This window comes from Syzygium oleosum, unplaced genomic scaffold, assembly GCF_021117445.2.
Source record: "Syzygium oleosum isolate NSW1041296 unplaced genomic scaffold, Sole_v2.1 Sole_v2.04, whole genome shotgun sequence".
In the NCBI taxonomy this organism is placed as follows: domain Eukaryota; kingdom Viridiplantae; phylum Streptophyta; class Magnoliopsida; order Myrtales; family Myrtaceae; genus Syzygium; species Syzygium oleosum.
This window is the reverse complement of record NW_026607488.1, coordinates 920,090-942,944: the sequence shown is the minus strand read 5'-3', so window position 1 is coordinate 942,944 and position 22,855 is coordinate 920,090. Positions and strand designations below refer to the sequence as shown.

At 40.6% G+C, this 22,855-nt stretch overlaps 2 protein-coding genes across 6 annotated transcripts; one reads left to right on the top strand and one right to left on the bottom strand.

Moving 5' to 3' along the window:
• Positions 1 to 1,247: 1,247 nt before the first annotated feature.
• On the bottom strand, positions 1,248 to 9,229 carry LOC115684591 (lycopene epsilon cyclase, chloroplastic). Of its 5 annotated transcripts, none has more exons than XR_008816458.1 (13): positions 8,721 to 9,229; positions 7,989 to 8,160; positions 7,273 to 7,408; positions 7,075 to 7,185; positions 6,882 to 6,984; positions 6,248 to 6,391; positions 6,060 to 6,167; positions 5,144 to 5,240; positions 4,944 to 5,072; positions 3,114 to 3,246; positions 2,210 to 2,443; positions 1,585 to 2,115; positions 1,248 to 1,486 (listed from the first exon to the last, which is right to left on the bottom strand). XR_008816458.1 is itself a non-coding variant. In XM_030609373.2 (11 exons), the coding sequence occupies exons 1-11, from the start codon at positions 9,006 to 9,008 to the stop codon at positions 2,278 to 2,280; spliced, it is 1,587 nt and encodes a 528-aa protein (XP_030465233.1). In that variant the 5' UTR covers positions 9,009 to 9,229; the 3' UTR covers positions 1,248 to 2,277. The 5 variants fall into 5 exon arrangements, 1 of the variants encoding a protein (XP_030465233.1); XR_008816459.1 differs by having other exon boundaries at positions 2,243 to 2,443; XR_008816457.1 differs by having other exon boundaries at positions 1,585 to 1,770; positions 2,243 to 2,443; positions 8,721 to 9,228.
• A 2,197-nt stretch (positions 9,230 to 11,426) lies between these two features.
• On the top strand, positions 11,427 to 21,609 carry LOC115684535 (ATP-dependent RNA helicase DBP5-like). Its single transcript, XM_056310721.1, has 20 exons — positions 11,427 to 11,729; positions 12,122 to 12,162; positions 12,275 to 12,373; positions 12,726 to 12,802; positions 13,524 to 13,569; positions 14,064 to 14,124; positions 14,223 to 14,276; positions 14,358 to 14,438; positions 14,606 to 14,645; positions 14,802 to 14,911; positions 15,265 to 15,375; positions 16,186 to 16,302; positions 16,475 to 16,550; positions 16,647 to 16,707; positions 16,858 to 16,910; positions 18,542 to 18,703; positions 19,147 to 19,216; positions 19,305 to 19,411; positions 19,930 to 20,360; positions 20,802 to 21,609. The coding sequence occupies exons 1-20, from the start codon at positions 11,535 to 11,537 to the stop codon at positions 21,435 to 21,437; spliced, it is 2,628 nt and encodes an 875-aa protein (XP_056166696.1). The 5' UTR covers positions 11,427 to 11,534; the 3' UTR covers positions 21,438 to 21,609.
• Positions 21,610 to 22,855: the final 1,246 nt, after the last annotated feature.

Genomic DNA, 22,855 nt, shown 5'->3' with positions numbered 1-22,855 from the left:
AGTCTCACTTTAGTTCCTATCCTGAAGAACCTCTTTGCCATCAACTTGCGGAACCCTTGCCCGTTTTGGGCAAGTTCCGAATTCTGTCATCGATGTCCATCCTATGTTATGTCAGGTTTGATCTGTGGGTCCGAAGGACATGGGGATGACAAGAACACTTGGCTTGAAAGGAGAGACATTAAAACCCATGAGAGTCCAGGTTTGGTTTTGGTCTAACTCATTCGAGTAGTTACTAATTGGACACTCCTAGAAAAGCTGGTAATATGAACAAGGGCCCATGGAAGAACCCTAGGACTTCTTTTTTTTTTTTGGTCGAAAGCAAAAGGTCATATTGCAAGGAAACAACAGTTCCACAGCCAAATTGGCGAAACCCAGATTGAGAAATCGTGAGGATTAGATGAAAAGCAGCCCCCTAATGTCAGTCGGGTCTCTCATCTTTAGCTTTATATTCTCACGTTAGTTCCTATTCTAAAGAACCACTTTGACATTAGCTTGTGGAACCCCTGTCCATTTTTGGGCAATTTCCTAATTCTGCTATGGATGTCCATCCTATGTTTTGTCAGGTTTGATCATTGGGTCCGAAAGACATGGGATGACAAGAACACTTGGGTGTGAAAGGAGAGACATTAAAACCCATGAGAACCCGGGTTTGGTTTTGGTCCAACTCATTCGAGTAGTTACTAATTGGACACTCCTCGAAGAGCTGGTAATATGATCACGGGCCTTCAAATTACCGCTTTCATCTGATTCCAAAAAAGACATTGTGAAGAAACACTAGTTCCGCATCCAAAATGGGAAAACCCGGATTGATAAAGCGTGAGTATTAGATGAAATTACTCGACAACGGATGCCATATACTCTTTGTATACATGTGGTCTCAGCTTAAGTTTTTGCATTAGACTTTCCAGCATGGTATCAGAGTTAGTGTTATCCCTTTCATGTATGTGCATCCACTCCTGCAGTTAAATTCCATGCGCCGCTCCTAATCCGGCTTGCGCGTGAAAGGGCTCGCAGAAATATTGTCCTGCATCATTTGACTAACAGTTCTAACACAACATAGCTTGGTCAAATGAATAAAGCCAGCTTCCGAGGACATTGCCAATTTCATTCCCTCTTTCGTGAAGAACCAAGGACTCATCATTTCTAATAGTGTGGTTCTCTCCACATAAGAAAATGAATCGCACTAGCAAAGGCAACACGAAAGATTACTTCTTTCAGGGGAGGCCAAACTAGGGCAGCACGAAGCATACTTAAATGATATTTTACAAGAAGCACAGGTCCCGCTCTCACAAGAACGTGCCATGATGGAAAGCAGCACAAAGTATATATGCTTCAATCAACTGTAGCTCTGATCATTTAACAATAAAGGAGTGCTAGATCAGTATCTCGCCTTTCGCACATTCCATGCCGAGGTTAATTTACCAAGTGACCACACAGATTGTGAATTCCTCGTCTGCTTTAACTCTTTTTACTACCATCCGATTCTCTAGCGAGGCAATCATACTGGATTTAAGTAATCAAAAGAGAAACCATAATGGATTAAATAATGAAAAGGATAAGGCATATCAAGCATGGGAGAATCACCTAGCTTATGATGATCCATGACCCTTGAGCAAATTGCGATTGATCAAGTCAACATCATGGCGTTCCCCCAGTTGATTATATTAACACCTCTTTTGCTGTTTCATTCTGATGGCCTTCTAGAGGAGAATCCCCAGAGATTGCAGACAGAAGAATATATCCTAAGGCCAAAGTGGAACCATTCCAACTCTGAGATAGTACATTGTACGATCACGATAGTCAACAAGGGTTTACATATTCTTTTAGTCCAATGCAATGTCAGTGGAGAAAAAGGGCATGCGCATGGATGATGAGGTTCTAACTGATTCCCCCTCTTTGCTTGAAGAAGTTCAGTATTTTCCAAACCAATGATGAGTTGACAACCGAAGAGATGACAGCAATGTAGCTTGCAAAGCCTTGTTCCACTACACAACTTGGAACTATCAATTCAAAGCATCACTGTAATCTCTTCGAATTGGTCATTTTATGAAATCCAGATCTGTCCTCCAAAATTGACTTGTAATGATGCTTTAACTGATATCCCACCCTTCGACTCTATCAGTATTAAAAGTTACAGGCTAAGAAAAACAATAATGTTGCTACACAAGGAAAATAAATGCGACGAACAAGTGTATATACATGTGAATACCTAGAAGTGAAGGGAAAGATAGTTGTGGCTAACCTGGGATGCCGGCAACGAGAAAACAAACAAAAGCACTAGATTGTAAGATAAGTTCTTATCATAGTTGCTCCCGTTGGATCAGAAAGCAGATGCCTGACAAGGCCCATTCTCAGGTCATTTGGTGCTATGACAAACATATAGAAAGCAAAGAGTACAAGGTCAGCCGAAGAAAGAGTAGAGCCTAGGAAGCCCTGCCACATCCTGCAAAGAAAGACAGTCATATGTCCATGTCAATTATTTCTTCAAGAGATTCAAAGGTTGCTCCCATTGCTTAAGCTTCCCATCGCATGCAATAGGAAGTTTTGCGATACCAGTATTTGTAAAAGCATCAAAATTTAAAAGTCCAGTTCTTTCAACAAAAAGGTCCAATTGTCATTCAATGTGTATGTTCTTGTAGAAGTCAAATAGTTTCTTGTATATCATCTTCGCTATTTTTATATGGAGAAAACATCCTTACATGATTCCCGCCTTTGGCTTAATTTGTGTGTCATTCTTCGGAGCTCAACTTATGTAAAAGTAACCGAATTAGTCATCTTGTACTTTACACGGTATGAAGAATAAACCTACATGGTCGATTCCTCAAAATCTTGACAAATGTGTATGCTAAATCACAAAAGCCTATTACTTGACAAGAACTCCTGACAAAGAAAATGCCCCTAATTCTGGGATAGATGGCATGAAATGAACAAAGTGCTTACTTTTTTGTCAATAACGAGTTCAGTTCTCTAGATGCACACTATCTAATGCTTGAAGTATAGAGACTTCTATTTTATGTTCACTGACATATATCCAAGCGGTTTTAGCTCTGTAAACTCTGATGGAATGTCTAAGTTCTCTTATGCAAAACAATAGCAGAGCACCAAGGAATTACCATCGAGGCAAACGGAAGAATGTATGAAAAAATGTCCTGATTCCCTCGATATCCAGCTGCAAGATAAGAGCCAGTCCAAAGAGGAAAAACGCCCTTTGCCGTTTCCTTTCGAGTGGCCATAGGGTATTCCAAGCTGACAAAAGATAGTCCACGGTAAGATAACTGTAAACCAACTGAATCTCATAAATCTATTCTTAGTATCCATTCAACAAAGTATTGTTAAGATGTGCACAATATTCCACCTTGTTCTTAAATAGCTTAAACTTGTCTAAAAAGACACTTTCTTATTCAAAATTAACACGATATCACCATGAAAGATCTTAAGGTTGATTCCTTTAGTGCCTCTATTATCCATTTATTGGGTCTCCTGTATTTTACATGGTGGAAAAAAGAATTTCAATTTCACCCATGTGTAGGTTTTTAAGAAGGCTACTTCTTTAGACTGCCAACCTTAGTTTGAGAGAGGAAAGGAAGGGGGTGGGGGTTGGGTTTAAGACATAACCTTTTATAGAAGACAGATACGCACCATCTACAATAAATATTGTTAGAATATTTACGTACTAAACCACGCCTTCGTCTTACAGCTTAAGCTTTTAGAATAGTTGGTAGTGGTCTCACAAAAATCTCACATGGTATTAGAGCAACAGGTCCTGAGTTTAAATCTTACCAGGCCCCATTTGCCTCACCAAATAAATATGTCTGCGATTAGTACTAGGCAAAAAGACCAAACTAAGTGTGAGGGGGAGTGTTAGAATATTTACATATTAAACCAAGCCTTCGTCTAACAGCTTAAGTTTTTAGAACAGTTAGCAGTGGTCCCACAAAAATCTCATAAATATGATTTGCCTTAAGCTTATCTTGCTAAAACCAGTGAGCTAATAAAATGAATCAAACTTCACCGAGCATATGCAGTTTTAGCTGAAGGCATTGTGACGTTACTTATAAACAACACTCGTTTTTTATTTTAATGCCTATCTTTTATGGGAAACTGTTATATATTAGTAGCAACACTTGTTTTCTGACTCTTTCCCCATTAGATAATTCTGCTTATAAGTATTTTCTCTATTTAGATAGGTATTACCAATTTGCCCAGCTTAATAATGAAAAAGGGTAATGTATACAAGAAATCTACATCACTGTGTGATAAAAGAACAGAGTTGGGATAAAGATGAAGATGGAGAGATAGAAAGAACACCCCTAAAAAAATTCAAAGAAAATAAGCAACAATGACATTAATATGATGAACAAGATACATGGTAGAGAATGACAGGGAAATGTTCTTATTATCACCAGAAGGTTGAGCTCATTCAACTTCAGTCATCAGGTTATTAGGATACAAAGGAAATTTGCTGCTACTTGTCCATGGGAAGTGAACTCATTAAGTTATTGGCGCAAGTGCATGTACTGGTGTACAGAGGCCAAGCAAATGTTTGAATGCATGAATGACTTGGTGCTGTCAACATATTATCCGTACTGGGGAAAGCTTTGGTTCCAAGCTCCCACTGATTCTAGAACAAGGATTCCCATAGGCAAAAGGATGCATGAATAAAAGCATAAAGTTTATATTCAAAAAACATCCAAAGAGACTCACTCCAATTTGATTGACTAGTAGTGCCTATCTGAATCCAGGGGTCAAAATTCTGCAACCTTAACCAAATAAAAATTGACGCAGCATGCACCACCTCCCACGGTTACAGTGGATATTCAGCACAAAGTTCGTACACATTGCACTAGATGAAATTGCGTAAAAATATTGGCACTACTAGTAAACTGATTGTGAAGAAATGCTAGAGAGAGAGAGAGAGAGAGAGAGAGAGAGAGTACATGTACCTTGCATCGAGATGTTTCCATTACTTCGTTTGTAAGCATGAGTCCCCTTAACTTGCCCAGCCTTCAAAATATTTGCAATTGCAGATGCATAATTAGGAGCTTCAGACAAGGATCTCACCACAGAATAGCCTGTTCGAAAACAGAGACATATAATTTAGGCAAAAGAGAAAAATGTTAGATCAGCTTGTTTTTTTCTTCACCTGTAGCTGGATGCACCATGCTGGCAGCAGCACCATATGCAAGATTTTTCTGTTCTGTATTTGGCAAGGATCCACCAACTGGGATATAAGACCACTCCTGTATAGGGCATCGAAAATATCAGATGACTATTAACATGAAATTTCAAAAGTATATCGAAAATAGATATATATATATATATATATATATATATATATATATATATATATTATGTTATCACAACTGCAAAATGATGCACACATGTGCGACAATAGCAATGGTGCAATTTTGCACATTTCCAAAGAAGCTGAAAGGTGTCTGACCAAAAAAAAAAAAGAAGCTGACAGGTGCATGCACTTCATGTGACATTGTCAAGTCGTGTGATGGAAGGGTTAATGTATGCAGTTTACACTTCCACAAGGAGCATAAACCAACTCGTGGTATTATCCGGATATTTCTCCATATAATAAATTTCCTCATGTTTAAAGAAACATTAGCTGGTGTGTTTTATACTCCTATGCAAGAGGAAACACATACATGTGTAGATTGTCGAGGAAAGTACATCTAAAGATAAACATAGCGTCCCTTACCAAAAAAAAAGATAAACATAGCGTCAGATAGCTAAATATGCTTTCTTGATGAACTCTTGTAATACCGAATATTATAGTGCAAGATTAAAGATAAAAGGCATTCTGAAAAGGTTATTTCCTCAAGAGTAAATTTAAGGAGACGATGGACCAGACAATTCTCACATAAATCATCAACATTAACAAGAACTGTAATGCCTTTGCTTAGTTACTAAAGTTGGTTACAAATGTCTAAGTTACCTTGTTAAGTACCATAATAATTGTAAAATTCACACACAAGAAAGTGCTTAATGACATTGTAAACAATAAAAATATACTTAGCAAGTAATCATCGTATAAATTCATAAAATACCTCTTCATAAGTTTTTGTAATTCTGACACCCAATGTTTCTAACCTCAACATCAGCTTTTCCTTTAGTACGTCAAATGGCATAGCATCTTTTGAAGCCAAACAAGTTTCCTGTAGGGCATCTCTGTTAGTATCACAAGAATTTGGATAAGTAATGTCATTCATGAAGTAAATTATTTATCAGAGGAAACCTCGAAGAAGACTCTGGTGGATGACATGGGCATGGCATACAGAAAAGTTGGAGAATGAGCTTCTGAACAGGGAATTTCTTGCTTGATATAATCTCTATAATCCATAAAAACCATCAGATTGGGATCATATGGATGATTTTCCACCTGAAATTGGAAAGGACAAATCCATAAGCAAGGGGGGAAACACAATATTTAAGCACCAAGCTATGAATTTTCCTGCTTCCATTAATTCCTAAAAGTAGTAATATTTAGGTTCAGAAGGGTTTTGCAAATTCTACATAATTTCACCTCCTGCTTCATTTTAAAGGGCACAGGAGCATTAATATAGTTAGATCATACTCAATTCAGGTAAAAATAAAATACTTCTAAAAGAATGAAAAAGTAAACATGCAATTTTTTCACATCAGCTTACAAACCGCTCCTTCACTTTAACATTCATTTCAGTCTGAATATTAGCGCATTTACATCGAGCTACAGAGAGTCAAACTATAAAGATACCGCCATTGGTATATTTCTCTGGTATAGATAATGGGAGATTATTCGATGACCCAAAAGCTCGAAAAGTGAAGTTCACTTCTGAGTGACATTAAACCTACATAGGAACTGCACATGAACATTTACACTATTATACTACCTCAACCTCCACTCCATAAGCTGTCTGGACAGAAACCCTTGGACCACCCACCTCATACTGCAAAAGTTTCCCTGAAGCTGCTCCAGATGCAACCGTAGCAAGCCTATAATACTATGCTAGAAGCTTCAGGTAAAGGAAATGAGTAAAGCTACGCTGACAAGAATGTACAAATTGTGCAGTTTTCCTCTGTTACCGGCATGGGATGACAACGTTATGTTCACAAGCAACAAGACTATACCCATCGACAGCTTCAAAGATACTTTCCACTTTAGAGCTCAGGAATGAAACACCTGACTTGACACACCTAAGGAAATTTAATAAGGATTACATATATATGGAGAGTGTTCTATGAGATGGACAAATAACAGCCAAAAATCATAGCCATGCTAACCTGTCTAGCAACTCCTCATGAAGCAGGTGTCTACTAACTCGTCCATATGCACGACCAATCAGAATTGGCTTGCTATCGTCAAGGTATACTATTGTATCCTTCCAGACATGCTCGATACATTTTGCAAGTCCAAGATCTGAAAATGGAGAGTCTTAGTCTCCAGTTAAACGCAACACAGCACAAGCACTAATTTCAAGAAACATTGAAAAACATTTTACTGGTCGTGGCAGTTTCAACAACACTTATATTGTACAACAACTTTAGGATAATAGCAATTACTTAGAGAAGCTGGCACCAGCTTATAAAAGCCAAATGAAGGTGACAACATAAGGGGAAACTTAGATAAGCAGATATGCTACTGCTTTGAGAAAAATGCAATTCCAGCAAAAGTGAGACCTAAGTCAACTGAAATAAGGCTGTATTTCCTTCTTTCCAAGGGGACGGAACTTGTTTCTTCAAATACTAAAAGAAATGAAATGAAAAGATAGATTTCTAACCGAGGGATCGTCATTTATCTAAACTTCTCTAAAGTAATGGTTGGAGGAATGCCAACACAATAGGCTCATGCTCAAGAACCTTTTATTCAATCTTGATCCTCACTGCTGACATTTATTATGCCAGACTATTAGCTACCTCTCCCTAATTGGAGATGAAGAGCTCTATTACGATGATGGCATTTTCAATAGAAAAACTAAACTTTGAGAGATTGCTTGTACCTTTAAATTCATCTTCCCATACACCATAGTTATTTGTAAAAGGAAGATCCGGGCCAATGAGTCCGACGGTCAATCCTAGCTTTGCAGACTCCGCAGCCAGAGCTAGGCCAGCAGGACCACAACCAATCACAACTAAATCCAGTGGATCATTTCCTAGTGAGATTGGTGGTAACTGCAAAAGTAGCCAATAACAGGGGACACCTTCAACCAAGCACGCGAGATAAAGCATAAACATTAGGCACGAAACAGAATGAGTAATGCCGCTAACAGAACAGAGATCACAGTAGTTGCAGTAGTCAATGGAGCTGTATGGATTAACTATAACCATCCCAAATAAGAATCTGATCTAAACATGATATCTTCCAAACAGCTTAATTAAATGTGGCTGCCCATGAAATCCGTTGTACTGCCGAACGTTCTTTTATATGCATCACTTCAAGATATTACTGCGAAGCCACTACATGTTAATGGAACCTTCAATAAACAGATACGGCCCCGCATATGTAGCCGTAATCTTAATGGTCTTCGTAGCATATACGAACATCCAAACGCATAAAACTTATCAGTATTAAGGTTGCCAATATCGACATCAGGAATCAGGAAGATGACTACCCCTACATCTTTCAGTTTGCGCGTCTAGTACAAACGTCATTTCGCATGCTCTGCCTCTGCAACACGTAAAAGAAAAAAAAAAACACCAGAATCCCAACAAGGGCCACTACACTCACTGACCTTATCTGCAATCCTAGACTGGTCATCCATGGCCTTGCCCTGCTGCATTTCCACGAAGCACAGCTCCGAGCCCCCGGCCTTGACGTAATCCTCCTCGTCGGCGAAGCCTTCCCGGACGGCGACGCAGCCGTCGCTGCTCCTGGCGCCACCTGCCCTGACCACCCCACAAGCTCTGCGCCTCCGAAACGGCGCATGACCCCTCGCCCTCCTCGCCCTCCACCTCGGGCGGGGAGCAACCGCCATTGCCGCGGCGAAGCGCCCCGCGCCGCCCCCGACGACGCACTCCATCCCCCTCCCCCGCTCGCCCTCGACCGGTCCTTCCCGCAGGATGTGCTGCTTTCCACCCGCTCACGCCATCAGCGCGTGGCTCGGAGGTCGCCGGAACCGAATGCCGGGCGATTCGAGTCCTCCTCCTTCTCCGTTTTCTCTCTCTGTCCGTCTCTCTGTCTCTCTTGCTGCGACTTCTCTGCGTCCGTGTGTGCGAGGGGAGTTTGAGGATAGAGTTTCGGCTGGGTGGTGAGGGGAGTTGTCTCGTGTCCTTTGATTTCTGCTGAGGTGGTTCAACGGTAGCTTCCTGGGTGACACGTGGAGCGGCGCCATTGGCGGACGCTGGACCGTTGGGAAATCCCCCCCCCCCCCGGGGGACTGTTCCCGGTTGCGTGGAAACGCCGTCGTTTTCTCTCCTCGTGAGAAACATCGCGGACAAGTTTGAGTACGTTTGGTATCTAACTGGATTTTGTCGGCTGTTCGGCGAAAAAATACTGAGGACTTGAAAAATATATTTTAAAAAGCGATAGTTTGTATTGCTTAAAATAATTAATTAATAAAAATTATTTTATTATAAATAATAATTTATATATAAATGTTTTCGTGCCAAATAATAATCAACAGTTTTTATTTTCATAAGTACAAGGTAATGATTATTTTTCTATATAGTTTTCGTGACAATAAGCAATTTTTTTTTACTGATATGACAATTTCATTCACTTGTGAAATTTGTGATGTAATAATATTTATATCTCTATGATAGTCTGTCCTCAAACTTTTCGCGGCAATGGATAATATTTTCATATAATCATTTCTAATTCACAAAACTAAATGGTTACTGAAGTATGGACTATCCTTCTCCCCCTATAAACTCAATCAGCACAAGTATCGAGTTCAGTTGTTCTTCTTGCATCTCTTTCGGCCTTCGACCGCAGGCGTACTTCGTCTGTTTATGTCGCCTTATGCCATGCCACATCCATTTGGGATCCGGTGTTTATACTTGAGACTACACAGCAAACAGTCGAAATAGCCTAAGTTGTGCTCACACACATGGTCAGGAACTCGATCTGTACAAGTATCGAGTTCGGTTGTTGTTCTTGCATCTCTTTCGGCCTTCGACCGCAGGTTTACTTCATCTGTTTATGTTTCCTTACACTGCGCTACGTCCATCTGGGATCCGGTGTTTATACTTGAGACTCCACAGCAAAGCCACATAGATTCCTAAACACTAGGAAGACTACCTTCAACTGTTATTCTAACAGCTGCTCTCGGAGCTCTCCTGCCACCCATTTGATTTGCTGCAAAACCCAGCATCATACTTCTTGTAAGGAACAAGCAAGTAGCAAGAAAACCCCAGCCAAATCCAGTTCGACGAACATCGTATATCGATCGGATTCCGTCAACAAACGAAAAGAAAAGGGTACTATCAGCTGTTTTACAAGATACGCAAGAGAGAAGATGGAAACATGAGAAGCACTTGAACTGTCCTAGAATTGTCATTACTCCCTCGGAAAGTTGCTTTTGTGGGGGTGTCTTGTGCATTATTGATCTTAAACTGGATGAATTTAGAATCACTGCTAATTTGAATGACCGTCATATTATATACTTTAGCCGCCATTATACTTTGAATGTAGTAAGTGAAAATATAACGTGGAGCTGAGTGGGACCACGAATCAGGTTACAGAATGTTGTAACTATTATATCATTGTCTTGAATATTTTTCTAGCACCGGAGGCTCTCAAAGCACAAAAAGCCAAAGAAGTACCGGGTGTTTTAGAGTATTCTCGTGATTGGACGAGGGTAGTTGGTAAATAGAGAGATTAGATCTCTACCGTTAGATTGACGAGAGATTTATATGAGGGGCGTGTGCATATATTGAGGTCCCTTCCCCCTTAATTGTAATATCCAACGATGCAATTAAGAGAAGGGAATAGCGGATCAATCTCTCTTCTGAAATGCTGCTTTCTCTAAATTTCCTACTATGCAATCGGGGGTGGGCCAAGTCACCGGTGAGTAATTATACTTCCAAAATAGGATGAACAAGTCAAGAAGAGTCTAAATATAACACGGTCGCTATCCGTATGCAATTGAATTGACAAAGAAACAAGTATAATGAGGTTAGGGAAATGTCGCTCGAGGTAGGCTTTCTAATCGCATGATCATGATCATCATGCGAAATCTAAGGTAAAATTCATGAAGTTAATAGATATGATTTTATTGGAATTCGGGAATTAGACAAAAATAAATGAACAAAATTTTTTTTTATCGTTTATTAAAATGTTTAGACGTAGATTATTATCAACAATGAAATTTTTTTAATAAGTTAATCATTTCAAACGATATAAAATAATTAATTTTGAGAAAATATTTTTAAAATTAATAATTTTTTCGTGAAATAAAGAGAGAAAATGAAGAAAAGGAACCGTTTGTCTCCCTCCACACCAAAGCCTGAACCTCAGAACGCTCGACGGCGGTCAACACTCGACAGGAGCTCGCAAAAGAGTCAACTTTCCGGCGGTTCGGAGAATCCGGAAGAAGCTGCCGACGATGTGCGGCGACGCGACGGGCTGGGACGAGGAGGCCTACCGGGAGAGCGTCCTGAAGGAGAGGGAAGTCCAGGCCCGCACCGTGTTCCGCGCCATCTTCCCTCCCTCCCGGAACCCTAGCCCCGACGCCGTCGTCGTCGCCGCCAGCGACGGCTCCGTCGCCTCCTACTCCATCTCTTCCTGCTTGTCCGATCACGTAAGTCCCCTTGCGCTGGGGGCGTTGAGTTCTCATCCGAGCTCTCGCCGCGGCGTTCTCATCGATTTCGAGCCAGCTTTGGCGAGGCTCGTAGGTTGCTGCTTCTACGTTCGGTTACGCGTGATGGCGCTTTCGAGGATGTGACGTGCGTATGATGTTCGATTGTGAATTTTGCTTCCTGAGATTCGTAATGTTGGCTTGGGATTTATCGAATGCTCGGTGAAATTCTTTAATGGATAATGCTGGCCAGGTTTTTGATTTGTTCGCGGCAGTTGAGTTCGTTGAAGTCTTGAGAACTCTGCGGCTTTTCACTTACTGGTTGCGTTGTTGTTCTGTACATTCGTTTTGTGTGTTTTGAATTGCGAAAAGTAATGGTATTATGCGTGCTTCAGAGACGGCAGTCATTGCGCTTTGGGGACACGAAGACTCAAAAGTGAGTATGCGCGATTGCTAGCGGATAGGTACTGATTTTTACGAGTTTCAAATGAGAAGGCAAACTGACTAGGCTCCTTTTACAATCTGTGGCGCCGGTCTAAACTGCGCAGCGTGTTAGAGGCTGAACCTGCTTGTTTCCTTCAAGGGCACGATGGACCTGCCTATGATGTCAAATTTTATGGTGATGGCGAAGATTCGCTTCTACTGAGGTACACGCCGTCTGATACTTCTCATGTTTTTACTTGATCTTCTATCTTCTCTTCATTGCTAATCAAGCCCATAGATTCTGTGATTCTACCCAATTTGCCTACCCTACATACGTGGCCATGGTAACTCCAATCTTCGATGGTGTTGTAAGCAAGCTTAAGGCCATTTGACTGCAGGAAGACATGTAGATGTGGGTATTCTTTAGGCAGTATGGGTTTAGCATCACGAACGAGGTTGCTTTGTTTTAATAGAGCTAGTCTTTTCGTTTTATATGGATAAGCTCCTTGTATTATACTTGAGTAGCATTCTTAGTTCATTAAAGAAAGAATCTGATGATATTATGCGATCCTGTAGTTGTGGTGATGATGGACGGATTCGGGGGTGGATGTGGAGAGACATTATGAGCTCAGAGGCGCATGAACGTTCACAAGGTAGTAATTATGTGACTTTTTTTGCTTCACGGAGCTTAACTGCAAATGAAGGAGCCGCCTAATCATTTAGCATTTTCATTAATTTGTTTTTGTTTGGAAATTTGACCACTTGACTTTTCTGAGTTGGATGGCAACTGCACATATGTTGAGCTTGATATTCTTGATCAGTAGGAATATTGGATTATGTTTTTTCTCTCTTTCTATATATGTTAGGAATTAGCATCTTAGTGGGGACGTGTGCGTCATTTAAGATATCCTCTGGCAAGGTACTTTGAGATGGAAGAAAAAAAGAAGAAAAATTGGAACTAAACTGAACTGGGAAACTTCATTTTCAGTCCTCTACAACAGATTTCACGCTTGCTGCTTTTTCCATCACTTCCTTTTTGCTAGATTCAAGGAAAAAAGCCCTGTAATATGGCAAGTATCTCCACATCTTCTTCAATCCTTTTTGGAAGTTTTGTCCCATTAGTTTGTATTCCATGGCAATGTGTACTTTTTGCCTGACGTCTAGCCTTGTTAGGTCACTGCAAAAGTGCCTTTTTCCTAGCATTATATTCTTGGTAATTTTTGGCATTGCTTGCTCAAATTCTTGGTACTTTTTGTGATGGATATCACTGTCCCACAAGATGATTCAGTGATTCAACAAATGACTACTACTAATTAAGGGTTAAGTATCCTCAATGATGTAGACATCACTCTTTGTTTATTTTGCATGTCACAGGAAACAGTGCAAGACCAGTACTTGATTTGGTGAATCCTCAAAGTAGGTGTGTACTTCGTCCTTGATTTATTTTCTGAAACCATTTGTAGTCATCTTCATATTTGTAGGTATGGCTACCTGTGAAAATGGCTTATTAGTGTGCCAAAACAAAGTTTTATCTTAATGGTCATTGAAATTGGTGAGAACAAACTTTTGGGCATAGTGTCATTATATCATCCGGTCTCATTCCAACGTAGATATCTATTGTATAGTTATCAGGGAGAAATCTTCTCTGATGCCAGATCAACTTGGTATGATCTGTCAGATAGCCATTTAAGTTGAACTTCACATCTTGAAACACTCTGGACATCTCTTGGTTCCCATCAGATTCACTAATTTTACAAATGTGAAAAATCATGAGCATACTTATCGCTTCAACTGTGCAAGGATTTGACTTTTAATTCTTTGTAAAATGTATTTGTTATTCTAACAGATCAAATATGCCTTCCACCTTCTCTGATTTCCTTTTTGACTTCTTTTGTCATCCTTATTGCCTTGTAGAGGTCCTTGGGGTGCCCTTTCACCAATCCCTGAGAACAATGCCCTGGCTGTAGATGTTAAGGTGTGAGATTATTTATCTTCGCGCCATATGGACATGTGTGCTGAAATTTGTTCCTTATGTTTCCCTCTACTGATTTTTTCTTCCTCTTGTTTGAATAGCGGGGATCCATTTATGCTGCAGCTGGTGATTCTTGTGCATATTGTTGGGACGTGGTATGCATATTTTTGTTGTATAATTTCCAACTTTGTATTTCTGTTGCAAATTTTATAGCCCGTTTTCATTGGAATTCTCAGGAGTGTGGTCAAATAAAGATGGTTTTCAAAGGGCATTCTGACTACCTGCACTGTATAGTTGCACGGAACTCTTCGAGTCAGGTTGGATATGTTTTTTTATTTGATGTTCTTCATATCGGTTGCAGTCTCCCTCCTCCCCTCCCCCCTTTTTTTGCTTGTAGGGTTGTTATGGGGTCTAGTTTTGCAAAGTTTGGTGAGTCTCCTATCCTGAATAATTGGTTGCATTCTAAAGGTATCTTCTATTGCAGATTGTAACAGGTTCAGAGGATGGGACAGCAAGAATATGGGGTAGGAACCCCCCTCCCTTTCCTTTTTCTATATTTTGTTGCTTCTGTTTGGCATTTTTATTCATTTTTTTGTTACTGCACTCTATATGTTACTTGTGGTCGATTGTTTTCATTTTCTTTTCTTCTTGACAGGTCTAACTTATAGTCTTTCTGCTAGATTGCAGAAGTGGTAAGTGTGTCCAAGTAATTGATCCAGACAAAGACCGTAAGAAAGGTTTCTTCTCAAGTGTTAGTTGCCTTGCTCTTGATGCAAGTGAGAGTTGGTTGGTAAGTTTCATATTAGCAAGTATTCTTAGTTGCTATAAATGCCTTCATATTTGGCGATGGTTGTTGTAATCAAATGTTACAACCTATGGAGGATTTTTACTTATCCTACTTTATACTGGCTATTATTAATTTTGGAACTTTTGATGATACTTTATGATGTTATTTATGTCAGATTAAGTTATGCATATGATCCTTTTTGTCTGGTAAAGTACTTGTCTGGTCATTTCATGAGGTTGACCTTTGGCTTAGTCAAATTCTCAAGGTTTTACATTGGTGTAATGAATTAGTGTTTGGCATGTAGCATTTTCATATATTGATGTCATGCCCCTCTAATCTTTTCATTTTTCATGCAGATCTGTGGTCGGGGTCGGGATTTATCTATCTGGAGTATATCTGCTTCTGACTGCATAGCAAAAATCTCAACCAGTGCTCCTGCGCAGGATGTCTTATTTGATGATAATCAGGTGAGTCGCTTGTAATTTAATATCCAGAATTTCTCCTGTACAGTTGTATATCTTTCTCATTATATGAACTTCATTTCCAAGTCAGCATTACAAGGTTTTGTCTTGCTCGATGCTTCAGTCGTTTGCTTGACTTTGTTATCCTGGGTTTACTCAAAGCATCCTATCCGAAAGGAAAACCATTGTCGCAGTTGGACTTGTTTCAGTCTTTTGCCTGACCTTGCAAACTGAATTTACTTGAGCAAAAATACCACTGCACAATTGGATTTCAAAAGGTTCAAATTTCTGACAAAAGAACGATACACATGAAATTATTAGAATTTCTCAAGAAGATGACTGCATTCTTTTGGATGAGTACAAAGTATTATGTATTTATTTTTTTGGTTGGAAGAGTACACAGTATTATTTAGAGCTCCACTAATTTGTTCATATGAATGTTTTCTCAGTTTCTGACTTGTAATTTCACGAAAATTCTACATTATAGTGAGCTGAAATCACGGATTCTTTTTCTTCAATTAGTAATATTTTGCAGGTGATGGTGATTTTTCATTTGTGTTAGTAGTATCATATCGGTAAATTCCGTTATTTCGTTAGTAACTTTCTAAAAACATTAGTAGATTTTTCTATTTCCTTGAATCATCCCTAATTTCATTGCTATATATCTTCCTCGTACCTCTGTAAAATGTTATAGCTATGGTTGATTGGTCTAGCTTACTGTAGAGAGAAGTACTCCCTGCCTGTTGAAAATCCTTATCCCGCGTCTTATGGCAGTGGCCTACCTAATTGCGCTGAAATAATTGTTCTCAACTGCAGATATTAGAGGTTGGAGCTGAACCTTTGATCAGTCGTTTAGACATGAATGGGGCGGTTCTTTCTCAAATGTATTGTGCGCCTCAGTCGGTGTTTTCGGTTTCTCTGCATCAATCTGGTGTAAGTTCCTCTTAAGTATCCCTCATCATCTGATTGCTTCTCCTGCAAGAACTCACAACATCTGACATATAACGTATCTTATCTTTTCCTACCACGTCAATGATGAAAAAAATCCCCCTGCACGCTCTGATCCTTAAGCAATTAATCCTATCGGGCTTAATATCTTGTTCAGGTAACTGCAGTCGGGGGTTATGGAGGCCTAGTCGATGTGATCTCCCAGTTCGGGAGCCACCTTTGCACATTTCGTTGCAAATGCATATAACGAGCAATGCACTCATCTCGCTGCAAATGCATCTGAACGAACAATACACTCATTGACTTGATATTCTGCTATGAACTTGCAGTGCTAAGGCCGCCCCTTGGAGGAAATATCGTTGCTTCAGAGATCCTGTGCTTTTGCGTTTTGTATCAAAACATTACTTAACCTTTGGCAAGAAAGTAACCTGACCTTTGCTAGAATTGAGGGTTTTCTGTGGGCTGCTCTTTTCTCTCCCGAAGTTTGGAGAAGAGGGTGCTTACTTCCACCCGGTTATGCCATGAAATGTATTGGCGCAGATTGCTCTTGGACACTCGTTTTCCAATCGAAGGGAACCTTTTCAATTGTACGGGTGAATTTGATAACTAAATTAGGTGCGAAAAATTTATATATATTCAGCATTAAGATCTTAATCGGTTGTAACTCAAAAAGTTAAATTTAGTCGAAAAAATCGCTTAATCTGCTAAGTAAAGGAAGGAGCGACATGAATTCATTCAATTTGATGGCATTTGAGTAGGAATCAAAATCTTGCCTAATTCTTGCATTTACCAAACGTCTAAAACTTATCAACAAATTGTTCACCGTTCCATATTCGAGAGCGAGTCGATATCGCTCGGTGCTCGATGTTCCGCTATCGTCCAATAACGTCGTATTTTCACTCTGAGCGTTCGAAATCTAGTGTTTGTGCTCTTAAGATTCTCTTTGCATGTGCTGCGAAATGCCTATGTTTTTATGTGTCCACAAAAAGCTTTCCGAACAAACATAGCATAGTATGCAATGCTATCTTTTTTCTTTTTGGGCCACATGCAGTCTTCGTGTCGATAGCATCTCTCTCTGATATATATTGGCAAAATTCACCAAAAATCCTAAATTATACCTATTGTGACATATTTGCCTTAAATTTGTATCTGTATAACATGTTTACCCTTCATCAAAGTTCCGTCAATAAGAACCGTTAAAAATATGCCTACATTGATGCCAGAAAGCAAACAGAGTTAGCATGATGCCCACGTGGCTCAACTGAAATAAAAACGACATTATTTTGGCTGGAAAATCACCTAAAGAACCTTGACGAATGAGGGTTAATATGTCACACAGGTACGAGTTTGGTGTTTTTTATGTTAAAAGAAAAATTTTAAAGTAACTGCGTTATGATGGGCATAATTTAGAATTTTTTATGTCACAAAAAAAATTCAGGATAACAGTGAGCGTAATATGAGGTTTTTTGTGGTCATTTCCATATATATATACATACTAGTGTATATATATGTATAGGCTTTAGGTTGGTGCTTTCAGCCCTAGTGGGCTCAATCATATGAGTTTAGAGTATATATATTATGGAAAAAACAAATGAGTTGTAACAATGTCTGGGCTTTTGAGGTTGGTGGCTTTTCAGCCCGGTAGTGGTGGGCTCAATCATTTGAGTTTGGAGTGGCCACTCCAACTTGTGAGAAAAAAAAGAAGGAAAAATTTAGATATATCACTTTTGATAAAGTCATTACTATTGTTCATGACTTTGGTAATGTGTAATTTGATCGGAAACTTTTAATTTATTGATATAGTTTATGAACTTTTAATTTATTGATATAGTTCCAAATCTTTGATCCATATTTAGCTTCAGGAATCGAATTATATGAAAATATTCATTTATGGATTGTTTATAGTATTATTCCAAAAAAAAATGCACAAAAAGGGGAAAGAAAAATCTTTAAAAAAAAAAAAAGGAAGGAAAAACAAGAAAAAGAAGGGGAGAAGGGCGACGACATCGCACGCCAACGATACTTTCTTTTCTTCCCCTCGCCCTGACGTGGAAAATAAAAAAAGAAAATGGAAAAAAATTGAAATTCCTACCCCCTCTCGCTTTCTCTCTCTCTTTCACTCTCCACTCACTCTCTCTCCTCCTTCCCCGTCGTCCCTAATCGCATTCGTTATCGTCTCTCTCTCCTCGCGTCTCTTCGCATCTCTCGCTTCAGATCTGAGGAGGAGCTCCCCACCCGCCGCCGCCACCGCCCCCGCCCCCGCCCCCGATCGCCGCCAGCTTCTCCGGCCGCCTTCCCCTTATCTTGATCGATCGATCCGCCGACCGGCCGGCCGATCCCTCCCCTCTCTTCTCCCCGTTCCGTCCGAAGCAGCCGTCGACATCAGGTCCGTCTCTCTCTCTCCTCCCCCCCCCTCCCCTCCCTCCCTCGTTGCTCGATCGGCCTCTGGGCCGCCGCCGGCTTCGGTTTCCCGGGTTCCGGCGTGCTGGGTCCGTGGGTCGCCGGGTCCGCGGTTGATCCGCGTGTTTCTTGAGCTTTCCGTTGGCTGTCGATTGCTTTTTCTGGCGGCTTCGGCTTTTTGGGTTGGTGGGTGTGCTTGGTTTTCCTGGGGAGTCGGATGGGTTCTCTTCTTTTCTGCTGTTTTTTGTTTCGGTTCCATCTGGGTATGGGTTTTGGTTGATTTCTGGGCGGTCAAGATTCGAGCTTTGGCTGCTTTCTTGCGAAAAATCTCTCCTTTTGCTGCGATTCCCCAGGAATTTCTGCGAGTTTTTGTTAGTATTTATGTTTTATTCGTCTTTTGTAAATTGACTTCTTTTTGTATCTCGGCAGCAATGGCAGGAGTGGCCCCAGAAGGTTCGGCATTCGACTCTCGTCAGTACGATGCTAAGATGAGTGAGATGTAAGGAAGACTACCTTCTTAGTTCGGAGTCACTTAGGATATGTGCTTATCATGGAATGCTTATGTGCTTTACAATACGTGCCTGCAGACTTTCGGCCGATGGGGAGGATTTCTTCACATCTTATGATGAGGTGTATGAGAGTTTCGATGCTATGGGCTTGCAAGAGAATCTCCTGAGGGGCATTTACGCATATGGTGTGTGCGACTTTTGACTCCTGTCTTCTTTTTACGTAATTATTCTCCTTGATAACAGATCGGCAACATGTTCTGCAGTTTAGAAAGTGTAAATTGAACATCATAGGAGACTTGAAGCTAGGGTCTTTTGCCTTTTTGGGGTGTCATGCTGACACGTGCTTTTCTTTTTTAGAAGGGAGCAGAAGAGTTTTTTGTGAGATAGAAAGCGGGATTCATGCTCCTTAAGCAATCGAGTTTTTCTGTTGAAGAAACATATCCCTGCATGTGCCCTATATTGCTTGTTTTTTGGCTTTTGATAAGCAACGATTAATAACTGACAAGTAGCAGTAGATGTGCACACAGGCAATGCACAGATTGAGATACAAAGGAGAGAAACAGTTGCATTAAAAGAGTAAGAAAAAGCATGTTTCAGCATCAAACTAAAATATATAGCAACAGCATCTTTCCAGCCACAAGTTCCACATGATACTTATAGGAATGCTGACATTTTTTTTTTTTTTTGTATATTTTCCTTGCAGGGTTTGAGAAACCCTCAGCAATTCAGCAGAGGGGAATTGTACCATTCTGCAAAGGTTTAGATGTTATTCAACAGGCTCAATCAGGAACTGGAAAGACAGCCACTTTCTGCTCCGGCATTTTGCAACAACTTGATTACGGTTTGGTGGAGTGCCAGGCTTTGGTTCTGGCACCCACTAGGGAACTTGCACAGCAGATTGAGAAGGTCATGCGAGCTCTTGGAGACTATCTTGGTGTCAAAGTACATGCTTGTGTTGGTGGAACCAGTGTTCGTGAAGACCAACGAATCCTTTCTAGTGGGGTTCATGTTGTAGTTGGTACTCCTGGACGTGTATTTGACATGCTCCGAAGACAGTCCCTTCGTCCTGATCACATCAAGATGTTTGTGCTAGATGAGGCAGATGAAATGCTTTCACGTGGTTTCAAGGATCAGGTGCATTTTGAACCTGCAATGTGCTGGTGCTAACCCCATCCCCCCTCCCCTCTTGTCATCCATTCCCTTTCTTCCTTGTTCACCATATTTGCCTGCAATACCGAATCTTTGTGTGACGGTCTCTGTATTGTTTTCATTGAACTCCCATACAAAGAAGTATATATTTCGTTATTGATCATCAGAGTGATATTTTACTTGGTTGGATGTGCTTTTACATTTCAAGTGTTTGACTGCTGGCTTGGTCAGATGTTTAATCTCTGTGCCTGTTATTTAAAAAACAATGAGATATTGGAAGGTGGAATATCATATCGTGCTTGGTCATGCTCCCTCTTCCAAGCTTAACTTTGATTTACAAAAATAGAGATATAGACACAGAGGTCTTTTGCTTTTCTTTTTTCGGATCTTATGTGAGAAAATTCTAATTAGTATCTTGTTCTTCAGATCTACGACATTTTCCAGCTTCTTCCATCAAAAATTCAGGTTGGTGTATTCTCTGCCACAATGCCACCTGAAGCCCTCGAGATTACGAGGAAGTTTATGAACAAACCTGTTAGGATTCTTGTGAAGCGAGATGAGCTCACTCTGGAAGGTATCAAGCAGTTCTATGTCAATGTCGATAAGGAGGAATGGAAGCTTGAGACTCTTTGTGATCTATATGAAACTCTAGCTATTACCCAAAGTGTCATCTTTGTAAACACCAGGCGCAAAGTTGACTGGCTGACGGACAAAATGAGGAGCAGAGACCACACTGTATCAGCCACCCATGGAGATATGGACCAGAATACCAGAGACATCATCATGCGTGAATTTCGCTCGGGATCATCCCGCGTGCTAATCACCACAGATCTTTTGGCCCGTGGTATCGACGTGCAGCAAGTCTCTCTTGTTATTAATTATGACCTGCCGACACAGCCCGAGAACTATCTTCATCGCATAGGGCGTGGTGGAAGGTTCGGAAGGAAAGGTGTGGCCATCAACTTTGTTACGAAGGATGATGAGAGGATGCTGTCTGACATCCAGAGGTTCTACAACGTGGTCATTGAGGAGCTGCCAGCAAATGTTGCAGATCTCCTGTAATAGGATTTTGCGTTCGGTGGTAGGGAGCGTGAGAACCCATCTTGTGAAAGAGTAACTCGTTGTGCTATGCTTTTGTTTTAACTTATCTTGTCTTATAGGCACAGCCTTCATCATAATTTTGAAACTGGAACTTTGATATTTGAGTGATATGACATGTAAGCTTGCATTTGCAGTAGTGAGTCTTTAATTTGAGTTTGCGGCAAAACTTATGCTGTCTATGCTTTCGGTGTCCGTATGAGTTGCTAAACTTATGCTGCCTATGCTTTCGGTGTCCATATGAGTTGCTTGAGTTTTTGGTCTGCCGTACTTTGTATGAAGAAAGGGTCTGTATGTGCTCGGGTTTTGGGCCGCATCACTCTGTCCCCTACCTTCTTCAATGTTTAAGCTTGTTGTCGATATAAAATATCGGACGAATACTCGTGCATATAGGTCTTACGATACGAAGCAAGAGACCTTTTGCTGATCTTCATGTTATGGCGCATGTTAGGAGAGCCACAGAAACTTCTAAGTCCATGTCTCTTTACCGGTGTTTTTGTGTCATATTCAATCTTACTCTAGCAGGAGAGGCAGAATGCGACGTTTTACCATCCTAGGTACTTCATAAAGCCATCGTCTGAGGAGAATGGCGTTGCGTCCAGAGGCAGCCAGCCAGGTTTGACTGGTAGGAAGGGATGACGTTTTGGGCATATTCTGTTCTCTTTCCTTCTCACTGAAGGAAACTAAAGCGGAGCAGTTTCTGCAAGTTACTGCCTTCCACGCTGCTTGACACCTGCATTTGTTTAAACTTGGGTCGGTTTGAGGCCCTTTAATAAGGGTTGGTCGTTATTGGGTCAAAACCCACATGATCCGGTCAACCCTTAAACGTGTTGTCTTCTCGCAACGTGGACCACCCTTTGTTCAATCAATGATTACAACCTAAGTGGGGATGATGATTTATCATGGGGGATGGTTCTATGCAGCTTTTGTCAAGAGCGGCAAAACCACGTTCGTTTCTTGTTTATAGGGATTGCACAGTAGTGTCTAACCATTGAAGGGAAGGACTCTAGCCTTATTTTCTGCTAATGAATTGTTGAAATTATTATCGACGACCACGACATTGGACGACATTATTGTTCTCCAGATTATTGCACGGTCCCCGTGCATCAGCCCAACATCGGGCTCATGCCATGCGACCACGTGAGCATTGCAGGATTGCTTCGACCTTAACTATCGGTGTCCTTCCTAGAGCACGACCCGTGCGCATATCTTACGACAACCAGAAGAAGAAGGTTACACACATCTCCCATCCATATTTTTGTCTTCTGAAAAGGGCAATCTAACCTTCTTCTTTGTTTTTTCTTGATGACAATGTAATATCTATCTAACCTATTGGAAGGAGCTTCTGGAAAGACATATAAAACCCATGTTAGCTTTCAAAA